Source organism: Dermacentor andersoni, chromosome 1 (genome assembly GCF_023375885.2).
Source record: "Dermacentor andersoni chromosome 1, qqDerAnde1_hic_scaffold, whole genome shotgun sequence".
In the NCBI taxonomy this organism is placed as follows: Eukaryota; Metazoa; Arthropoda; class Arachnida; order Ixodida; family Ixodidae; genus Dermacentor; species Dermacentor andersoni.
In genome coordinates this window covers 258,182,592-258,193,716 of record NC_092814.1, presented here as the reverse complement: position 1 = coordinate 258,193,716, position 11,125 = coordinate 258,182,592, and the positions used below count along the sequence as shown (strand labels likewise).

Below are 11,125 nucleotides of genomic sequence, written 5' to 3'. Positions count from 1 at the left end.
CAGCCGTACTTCCTTTCACTAGACGACGGCTGAATAATTTCCAATTTACGCTTAATGGGTGTGGGGACCCCTTTTGGGACCCCTGTCTCCTGTGCACGCGCGACTTGGGCCATTCGGCCGCGCGATCGCTGGGGACACGCAGTTCCAAGCCTCATTTTGGATAGCGTACATTCCCCGCGGCCGCGGGCGCCGGCGCGACGCGGAGCCTGCTGCTTGCGCGCGCGGCTCACGTTACGCCGTGCGCCGCGCGTAAGAACAGTGCCTGAGGAGCGGGCCCCTCTCGCCCTCTCTTCGGTTTCTCTCTCCTTCAGCATCGGAGGTGCGCGGGCGCTTTCGCCCGGACAGATTGACTTTCGGTGCTCATGGCTGTCGGACGTGCGGACCCCCTTGGTCCCGCGCCCCTCTGATACAAGGCGGCCCCCTTTTGTGTGGCGAACCTGCTCGGAAGAGCCAGCGTGGCGGAGCAGACTTCCCGGGAGCTTTCACCCGTAGTCTGCGACTGCCACCCCAGTGCCGTATTCCTGTATTGTACTCGCATTTTGTACATAGCAGGAAATAAACCCCCATTCGTTGGTGCCACGGCTGGACACAGACAGACAGAAAAACTTTATTCATAGCAAGTGAGTTTGGACTCCTCTGGGTCCCTGGACCACCGCACGGTCCCGCACTACGTCGAAACGTTCATGCTCCTTTTGTTCATGACGTCGGCAGCCCGAGCCACCGCAGTAACCTGCGATGTCGGGTCCGTCGACGAGAGCAGGACCTCCCAGTCCTCCCAGCTTGAGATGGCGGGCTGTCCCTGCGGGGGAGGATCGGCAGGGCAGCCAAAAAGGATGTGGGAGAGTGTGGCGTGAGGGTCTCCGCATAGGGAGCATGTAGGGGAGATGCCACAGTAGTGGGATAGCAGCTGAGGGGATGGGAGAGAGCGGGTCTGGAGGCGTCTCCAGAGGATCTGTTGGGAGTGCGTCAGGGAGGGGTGGGGAGGAGGGTAAGTCCGACGGTCCAAACGGGGTATTTGCGTGAGCTCCGCAAAGCTGTGTAGCCGCTCCCTCGAGAAACCCGGATCGAGGCTGTCCTGAGCCCGGCAAATTAAACCTCGGGCCAATTTATCGGCAGCCTCGTTTCCGGGGTTCCCAGAGTGAGCCGGCACCCACCGGAGCTCAACCCTGCGTGGTAAATTCTGGGTGGGGATGTTCAACAAATTCCAGGCAGGGCTGTGAATTCTGCCTCTGGCAAAGTTGGACAAAGCAGTCTTTGAATCGCTAAAGATGTATTCAGCATCCAAAAGGGCAAGGGCTAAGGCGATGGCGGTCTCCTCTGCTTCCTCAGGTGTAGAGCCCGAGGGAAGATGGTGAGTTAGGGGTCGGGGTAAGGTTGGGTTGTAAGCAACTGCTACAGCTTCATGCGTTGTACATGCGGCCTCCACCCAGATGGCTTTCTCGACTTGTCCGTAATACTTGTGGAGGGCATTTGCGCGAGCTACGCGGCGAGAGATGTGATATTGGGGATGGACGTTTCGAGGAAGGGGTTTCACTACAAGGGGTGTATGAATGTGTCGAGGAATGGCTATAAGGGTTGACTGATTAGCGGGTATGTTGATGCGAAGGGAGGCGAGGATATGGCGGCCAGTGGCGCTCGCGGCAAGTCTTAAATACTGCGTCTGAAGGTGCGCCTCAACTAGTTCAGGAAGCGTGTTATGCATGCCTAGTGCAAGGAGTTTGGCTGTGCTAGTGCTGCGAGGCAGGTTGAGGGCTGCCTTAGTTGCAAGGCGGATCATGGCGTTCACGCGCTCGGTTTCGGTGCAGTTCAGCTTGAGATATGGAGTGGCGTACAGAATGCGGCTAAGCGTAAAAGCATGTACAACTTTCATGTTGTCTGCTTCGTCTAAACCCTTGTGCAGGGAAGATACGCGGCGTAGAAGCTGCAACACTGATTGCGTGGAGGCCTTCAGTGTTTTAAGGGTATGGTCATTGCGTCCTGAATCCTGCAGATAGAGGCCAAGGATGCGCAGGGTGGGAGTGATGGGGATAGGGGATCCTTGTAAAGTGATTTGGATGGGTGAGTTAGCGGCAGATTTTGGTCTAATTAGGAGGAGCGCGGACTTAGAGGGGGAACATTCGAGTCCGATAGATGATACGTGAGCGGAGATCGTGTCGACTGCTAATTGTAGAGTTTCCTCAATTTCCCCGTCTGAGCCATGAGTGGTCCATGCGGTAATATCATCAGCGTACAGAGTATGTTTTAGGTGTGGGATGAGATTGAGCTTCTGGGCTAAGGGGATGAGAGCAATGTTAAATAAAAGGGGGGAGAGGACCGCGCCTTGCGGGGTTCCAAATTCACCGAGTGTATAAGAGGGTGTGCTGAGCTGATCAATGTGCAAGGAGGCAGTGCGGCCAGAGAGGAAGGCGCGAACGTAGTTGTAGGTCTTAGGGCCTACCTGTAGTTCCTGCAGTTCCCGTAAGATGGCAGCGTGTCGAATTCTGTCAAATGCCTTAATGAGGTCAACCGCCAGGATGGCTTTTGTAAGATGGGGGATGGTATCATCAAGCACATCGTGCGTAATTTGAAGTAGGGCATCCTGCGCAGATAGATGCGCACGAAAGCCGACCATACTGTGGGGGAAAAGGTGATTTTCTTCCATGTACGTTGTCAGTCGGGCAAGGATTATGTGCTCAAAGGTCTTGCCGAGGCAAGATGTAAGAGAAATGGGGCGGATGTTCTCGAGGGTGATGGGCCTGTGAGGTTTTGGGATAAATATAATTTTTCCATGCTTCCAGGAGGCAGGGAAGGTACCTGCCTCCCAGCACTCGTTAAAGTAGGTAACGAGGTGAGATATGGAGACATCATCAAGATTTCGGATGGCAGCATTCGTAATTTGATCTTCCCCAGGTGTGGTATTGCGCAATTTCAATAGGGCTGCGCGAAATTCAGATTCTGTAATAGGAGCGTCAAGCTGTGGTTGGGGTGAGCCCGTGTACTCGGGATGTTTGCAAGGAGGACCTGGGGTGGTATAGGTGCATTTCACCTGCGCGAGGAAGGCGTCGGTGTCCTGCCGATGATTATGAGTGAGGCGGCGAATGCTAAGACGCGTCTGAGTTTTAGATTGCGTGGGATCGAGCATATGGCGTAACAGGTGCCAAGCACGGGTTGTGGAGAGATTGCCTCGGAGGCCGTCACAAACCTGAGCCCAGTTAGCTTTGCAAAGAGTGGCACTATGTTGTTCTATTTGGGATTGAAGCTGGGTGAGTTTGAGTTTTAGTTTCCTGTTATGCTTTTGAGTTCTCCACCTTCGCGTTATGTTCTCTTGAGCTTCAAGAAGGTGGGCGAGCTTACTGTCGATAACGGGGGTGTCTGGGGTAGTATCGAGCGTTTGGGTATGTTGGCGAATGTCTTTCTGTAACTGAGTAGTCCAGGTGTCTAGGTCGAAGGGTCAAGCGCAGCCAGCACAGCCAGCCTGTGCTGGCTGCGCTTGCCTAAATTTACGGAGCTGATCCCAATTAGTGTGCCTAGCGGTAAATTTGCGCTGAGGTCGGCGATAGTTCACCGCTATGCGAATCAGGTGGTGGTCGCTGCCTAGTGTGGCTTGCGTTCTTTCCCACTGTAGGTGAGCCAAGTTTCTACCAAGCGTGAGGTCTGGGCTAGTATCGGCAGTAACACTGTTACCAACCCGCGTAGGTAGGCTAAAATCATTAAAGATGGTCAGGTGAAGTAATAGCGTATTATTGTATAAAACTGTGCCTCTGTGGTTGGTGCGTCGATAGCCCCAGTCCACGTGAGCGCAGTTAAAGTCACCGGCAACCAGTAGGGGGTTTGATCCGGCCATTTGGGTTACGGATTTGAGGAGTGGAGTAAGTAGGTGGATCGGCTGTCGTGGGAGAAGATAGCAGTTAAGCATGAACAGGGGAGATTGTGCAGGGGTGTGGGGTAAAATTTCGATGAAGGTGTGAGCAATAGGAGAGGTAACATCGTGCTCCGCGTAATGCAAGGTGTTACAGACGTATGTAACCTCCCGAGGATGATCAGTGGAGTCAGAGGGGATAACAGCGTATCCTGGCAGTTGCCTGCAAACATTGGCATCCTGGATAGCGATAATGTCTGGTGGGGACAAAGAATTGGCGATAATCTGCTGCAGAGGGTCGCGCTTTCGCCGAAAGCCCCTGCAATTCCATTGAATAATTTGTAAGGAATTATGGTGCCTCGGAGGACCCATTTGAAGGGTGGCGGGGCGAAGGAGGAGTGCAGCAGGCGGGACTGCGGGAGGAGAGGCCGCTGAGAGCCCAGATATAAGGTTAGCTAAACGCTCCTCAACCTTGGCCATGATGCTAGATATGACCCTATCTATTATACCGGCAATGGCAGCTTCAATCATAGTCTGGCACTGTGCAGTGACCTGCGCAGTAATGCGCTCTGTGAACTTGGATTCTAGGTTTTGGGCGAGGTCCTGAAATTTGGCTTCCAGGTCTATAGGTTGGACTGGGCTCTCATCAGGCCTCCTCTTTTTCTGAGGAGGTTGGTCGGACGGGTTGGATGAGGAAGATGGGGATGGTGGAGTGGGGGGTAGAGCAGGGGTGGAGGTAGAGAGGGCTGCCTTGAGCTACCTCATCCCGCAGAGCCTTCACGTCCGAGTCCTGGGAAGTCATGATGTTCGTCTTGGCAACCTTGGAAGCCCATGTAGAGGTAGACGGGAGGGTCGTGCTAAGCGGGGGAAAGTCCTTCTTGGTAGGGAACTTTGACTTCTGGGGCGGTGGGCTAAGTCGTTTGGTGGCGGTATTTCTTGCCTTGCACGAGCCGGTGCCCGTGAGGTGCTGCCCCCCACAGAGAATGCAGATCGGGATGCAGGAGGGAACATCTTGCAGCTCATGCTTGTCCCCGCACCGCGGGCAGAGACCACTCTTGGGGTGGGGGCACACGTCGTGTCTGTGGCCCGGTCGACGACAGTTTGTGCACGCGTCTGGACTTCCCTTGTACGCCGTGCATCTATGCACTACACTCATGTAGCGTATGGTGTGAGGGACTGGGCCATGCGCAAATGTAATCAATATGGAAAGGGTCCTACCCATTCTGCGGGCTGCGATGATATCAGCTTCCGGGTTGCGAGTCTGGAGGTCTTGTAGCATCTCTTCCGGTGTTTCCGCCCAGTAAGCTTGCGAGATGACTCCGCGCGCAGCAGCGGGCGGCGGTGCGATGTAGGCGGCGACGGGGTAACTGGTTTCTTGAAGGATCACTTCCTTGATTTGGACGAGGTGAAGGGCCGTTGACTCGTGAAGTGTAGCGACCGTGAAGGTGTTATTCGCCGGGTGAATCCGGAGGTGAAACTCTCCTAGGTCTCGGTCAGCGGCGGTGACTCGCAGAGCTTTCATGAGTGGCTGCGCCATGGCTCCGTTCAAAGCGAGGCCTCCTCTTGGTCGGAAGACTACCCTTATAGTGCCGGGAGGGAGTGAAGCAAGTTGCTTACTTCGCAATGCGATTGCGTGCGTCACGCGCAGCTGTTGTTGTTGAGCACGGTATGTCGGCTTGAAGGTCGCAGGGGCAATGTCGGCTGGAGCACCGACGGCGGGCGCGGCAGGCTTATCTCGAACAGGGGCTGCATGAGGAGGCACAACCAGCGTTTCCGGGCTTGGTTTGCCTCCCTTGTACGCGCGGAGTATCGTGGTCCACTCACTGGGTCTGAACGTTGTCGGGTCGAGGTCTTCGCCCTGCGATTGCACCTCCATGGCTGTTGGGGGTGGGTGCGCTACCAGTGATTGGCCTAGCCTCTAGCGAGGCAAGACCCAGTGTGGCGGCTGGCCAGGAGCAGACTTTCCGACATCGATACGGTCCAAAAAAGTGCGGATGTAGGTTTAGCGGTCGGCAGCGGCGCAAACGGAACGGATTCGTGCGTATTCCGTGGTGACTGGCACACACAGCGCACGGCACCTCGGGAGGCCCGGGCGGGGGGCGACGGGCAAAGCTCGCGCCTCGGGAGGCCCGGGCAGGGGGCGACGGCCAAAGCTCACGTCGGATCGGTTCGGAGTGCGCGCCGACGGCACGTACGTTCTCTTCGGGCAGATTTCGGGGTCCGGAGAGCGCCGACGGCACGTCCGCTCACTTCGGGTGGCTGTGGTCGAGTCCCACGGCTGGAGTCGTCTCTACGCCTTGCCGGTGAGTCAGCGAACCCGCCGCGGCGCCCCTTGGCGTGCGCTGCGGAGTGGGGACGAGCTACGTGTCTCCTTAGACCTTAGCTAGCCGGGTCCGGGCACGTTAGCCCGAAGCCCCACATATCTGGGTTTTTTTTTTGGCACCAACGTGGTGGCCGACGCCTTGTCGCGCGCCCCCGTTTCAGACCCGGACACCTTTGACCGGCACCCCTCCACGACAACGCTTCTGAACGAAGCCGGAGCCCTTGTCTCCAATGGCACGGAAGGAGCGAGTTCAGGCGGCTGTGCGGCCTATAAGCCGCCGTCGCCGGGCGAAAGTGCGTACCTGCTGGACCCTGTAACGTCCATGGGTATCACATTCAGCAGACGGGAGCTGCTGGAAGCTCAGCAGAAAGAACCATTTTGTCAGCAAATCGCTGACGAGCTCGAAAAAGAGCACAGCTCCGAAAGGGAGCGAGGCGGCAACGCCGATGGGGCAAATTGACAGCTGGTATTGCTGTTGGCGCCGGGTGCGACGCAACTGGTATTGCTGCAGGCACGTTGGATTCGTATCTGCTGGATGCTGATGGAGTGCTCCTGCGCTATATCCCATCCGAAGAGGCTCCTAACGAGTCCTTTAAGGTGGTGATCCCCCGCAGTCTACGGAGGGCCACGTTGAGCTATTTCCATGACTCGCGGTTGGCCGGACACGCGAGTGGCCGTAAGACTTATCTTAAGTTGAGCCGCTCCGCAACCTGGCCAGGCATGAAGCGTGATGTACTTCATTATTCTCGCTCGTGCCGCGTGTTTCAGACTGTGAAGCCCCGTGGTGGCAAACCCCCCCGGCCTCATGCAGCCGATCGACAGCCAACTACCTTGGCAAATCGCGGCCTGTGACGTTATGGGACCTTTCCCAAGAAGCCGGCAAGGTCACACATTCCTGCTGGCCGTCACAGATCATTTCACGAAGTGGGTGGAACTATTTCCCCTTCGGAAGCTAACGGCACGCGTCATATGGGACAAGTTGCTCGAGGTATTCACCCGCTTTGGCTTTCCGGCGGAGTTGATCACTGACAACGCGTCCTATTTCACGGCCAAGGTGTTCGTCGATGTCTGTGCAGCCTTTGGCATAAAGCACCGCAAAACAACGACTTATCACCTTCAGGCCAATCCCACCGAGCGGATGAACCGAAATGTGAAGCCCTTGCTCGCGGCCTTTGCCCGGCAACACAGGGACTGGGACGCCTGTCTCCGCGAGATAGGTTTCTCTTTGCGCACATCGGTGAACCGTTCGACTGGGTACACGCCCGCTTTCCTCAATTTCGGGAGAGAGCTGCCAAACCCTATGGATCGCGTTCTGCGAACCGGCAGCGGGGCGAGCACCGTTGCGTCGGGTCTCTCCGACTACGCGGTGCAAGTGGGCGCTAGAATGAGCGAGGCCCTAGCTTTCTCATGCCCGCACCAACCTGGCGAAAGCACGCGCTGGACAAAAAGCACAGTACGACCGGTCGCATAGAGAGGTACATTATCAAGTAGGTGACCTAGTCCTCAGGCGCAATCATGTGCTGAGTGACGCAACAAAGGGCATCTCAGCCTCTCTGTCGGCCAAGTGGTCGGGCCCATACCGAGTGGAGACCAAAATGTCGCCTCTTGTGTATAAGCTGGTGGACTCAAACGGTAGACCATCCGGCGGTCCAGTGAACGTTTCTGACCTCAAGCCTTTCGTTGCCAGAAGCAGCAACTGGGAAGAGGAAGAGACACAGGAAGCGCAACCGAGCAAGACGGCGGATCTCAATCCGCGCACTCGCCGGTATAACTTGCGAAAACGCTCTTAGTCGCCGCTTCTCGCTGGTAGGCAGAGGGACCTTATTCCCCGCCGAGCTGGCAAGCGGAGAGGTGTGACTATAGCGTGAATGCACGCGTTAAAGCTGAAAAAAGGCACTCATTAGCCGAATAAGACGCTTTTTCGTAGTGCGCAGCTTCTGCTGAGGGCCGTGGTGAACCAAAGTGATCCGTGAGCCCACCGGCGTGAGCTGTGAAAGCCGACCTAGCCGTTTCCTTACTGCTCGCGCCCGGTGAACTTTATACTCCAGTGGCGCTCGAGTGCCATGAAAGGCACGGTTAGTGTTTCAGCGCTGGCCGGAGGGATGCATGAGGCTACCATAAGCCCCATATGCCCCTTTCCGTGAGCCTCCTCCTTCCTTCTGGCAGCCGCCTGCAAAGGTGAATGCGCCAGAACGATGCGTGATTGGCAAGCTGACGGATGCAGTGTGAGCTTCGTGTTCTGCGTGTTCTGTGTGTGAACATTGTCAGCGGAAGGTGAGATTTGCTTGTAGTGTTGTTATTATAATCGGGGTGCGATTAGTGGTGTGAAGTGTTGATTGTCAGTGTGGTGCCAGACGGACGCCAACAATGAAGCCGTCGCAACACGCCTCGAGGACGACGACCGACTCGCCCAGGTCTCACGGGAGCCGTCGCCGCCGCCGCGGGCACCTCCAGTCGCAAGCCGTTCGAGAGGCCACTGCGGTCGCACTCGCTCCTGAGACCACAGCACGACCCGTGGTGCAAGCTGGCGCTGTTACCACCTCCGCATCCTTCCAGCTGCGGTCGTTGCCGGTGTCTCCACAGCCAGCTGCCCGTTTGCCTCCACGCCGCCATGTCGCTACCTGGGCCTTCCAATCCGGTTCCGAAGCACCACTTTGCTTCGTGTCGACGAAACGGTGGAAGGAGCAAAGAAAGGTGGAGAACCACATGAGCGGGCGAGAGATACCACGCATTTTCCGCGGCCGCACGCTATCAGCCATGGTCGAGGCCTCGGGTGGAGCCGTCATGGCCTCGGACCCTTCGGCAGTGTACTGCGGCGTGTGCGGTGTGCTGCGGCTGTGTGCTGCTCATGACTCCAGCGCGGTGCACAAGCTTCACGTGAAGGGGACGGAGCCAGCTGCCGAGGAGCCCGGGACGGATCCAGCCCCACAGGTGCGGCAGAACACGGACCCGGACGTCAACCCGGCCCTGCTGCGTTCCGTTGTCGGCGCTCTCGCTTCGGACCCTGTGTTCGCGGCGACCATCGCGGCAGCTGTGCAGCAGGCGACGGCGCTGGCGCCCCTCCACAACTCCGTCCTTTCTCCGGAAGCCGGAGGCACCGACCCCGCGAGCGAGAGTCTCGACTTCGACATTCTCGCTTGAGAAAATAAAACAGGTCAGACGTCAGCTTTGCCTTTGATTCCGGTCGGCTCCCTCATGGGCCGGCCCGAGTCTTCAGGAGGGGGGGGGGGGGGGGGGATGTGGGGACCCCTTTTGGGACCCGTCTCCTGTGCACGCGCGACTTGGGCCATTCGGCCGCGCGATCGCTGGGGACACGCAGTTCCAAGCCTCATTTTGGATAGCGTACATTCCCCGCGGCCGCGGGCGCCGGCGCGACGCGGAGCCTGCTGCTTGCGCGCGCGGCTCACGTTACGCCGTGCGCCGCGCGTAAGAACAGTGCCTGAGGAGCGGGCCCCTCTCGCCCTCTCTTCGGTTTCTCTCTCCTTCAGCATCGGAGGTGCGCGGGCGCTTTCGCCCGGACAGATTGACTTTCGGTGCTCATGGCTGTCGGACGTGCGGACCCCCTTGGTCCCGCGCCCCTCTGATACAAGGCGGCCCCCTTTTGTGTGGCGAACCTGCTCGGAAGAGCCAGCGTGGCGGAGCAGACTTCCCGGGGGCTTTCACCCGTAGTCTGCGACTGCCACCCTAGTGCCGTATTCCTGTATTGTACTCGCATTTTGTACATAGCAGGAAATAAACCCCCATTCGTTGGTGCCACGGCTGGAGTCGTCTCTACGCCTTGCCGGTGAGTCAGCGAACCCGCCGCGGCGCCCCTTGGCGTGCGCTGCGGAGTGGAGACGAGCTACGTGTCTCCTTAGACCTTAGCTAGCCGGGTCCGGGCACGTTAGCCCGAAGCCCCACATGGGCAAACCTTGATGTTTGTGAAAGAGCATAAATTTCTTGGAGTTATTCTTGACTGCCAGCTAACATGGGCTTCACACATCCGTGCAATTGAAAAGCAGACCAATGCAGTAATAAACGTACTTCGGCGACTAGCTGGCACAACGTGGGGGGGGTCAGTCTCTTCACTACTACAGGTTCATAACGCACTCACAAAACAAAGAATTGCTTACTCGGCACCTATTCTCCATGGTTTATCGCAAACTTCTGAGGAACGTCTTCAACATTTACTGGCAAGAGGGCTGCGAGTGTGTCTTGGGGTTTCGCAGGCTACCTCGAGTTCTTTAGTAATCGTAGAAGCTCGTCACCCACCATTTCTAGTCATACGAACGGTTGAAACATGCCGACATATTTATCGCATCTTAACCCAACACGAGAAGCATCCATTAAACCTTGCGCTTACCGAAAGGAACAAAAGCAAAATTCACGATGTTGTTCGAGAACATAAAGCATTATTACCAAGATTTGAATTATGCAAAGTGGATGTTTGTTACCCTCCCTGGATGTTAACATGTCCTAAAATAGAAATATCGGTTGACGGGATTATATCTAAGAGAGACATGTTCATAGTAGCCACACAACAACTGGCACTCTTCCAAATTTACTCCTTATATCCCCAGTAAATCCACGTTTATACAGATGGTTCGTGTCATAAAAATTCCTTGACTTCAGCATTCGTCATTCCACATTTAACACTAGAGCAAACATTCAAATTATCCCGAGAGACATCTTCCACCGTGGCAGAACTGTTTGCAATCCTGTGTGCTTTGCGTTTCATAACATCAGAAAAACATTCGCAAAAATGGGTTATCTTTAACGATTCGCAAGCCGCTCTCACATTACTACAGAGCAATAAGAAAAATTCTTTGAACACTTTGCTATTGTATGAGATACTCAAAGAACTTACAAAAGCAAGCGCAATGAACCACGTAATTGCATTCCACTGGATACCTGGGCACTGCAATATTCCTGGTAATACTGCAGCAGACACAGCTGTGAATCGGGCGCACAATAACGTGGAGACA

At 56.2% G+C, this 11,125-nt stretch overlaps 1 protein-coding gene across 1 annotated transcript; it reads right to left on the bottom strand.

The window, feature by feature from the left end:
• Nucleotides 1-591: 591 nt before the first annotated feature.
• On the bottom strand, nt 592-5,714 carry LOC129381032 (uncharacterized). Its single transcript, XM_055063485.1, has 2 exons — nt 4,599-5,714; nt 592-799 (listed from the first exon to the last, which is right to left on the bottom strand). Exons 1-2 carry the CDS (start codon nt 5,712-5,714, stop codon nt 668-670), a joined length of 1,248 nt encoding a protein of 415 aa, XP_054919460.1. The 3' UTR covers nt 592-667.
• Nucleotides 5,715-11,125: the final 5,411 nt, after the last annotated feature.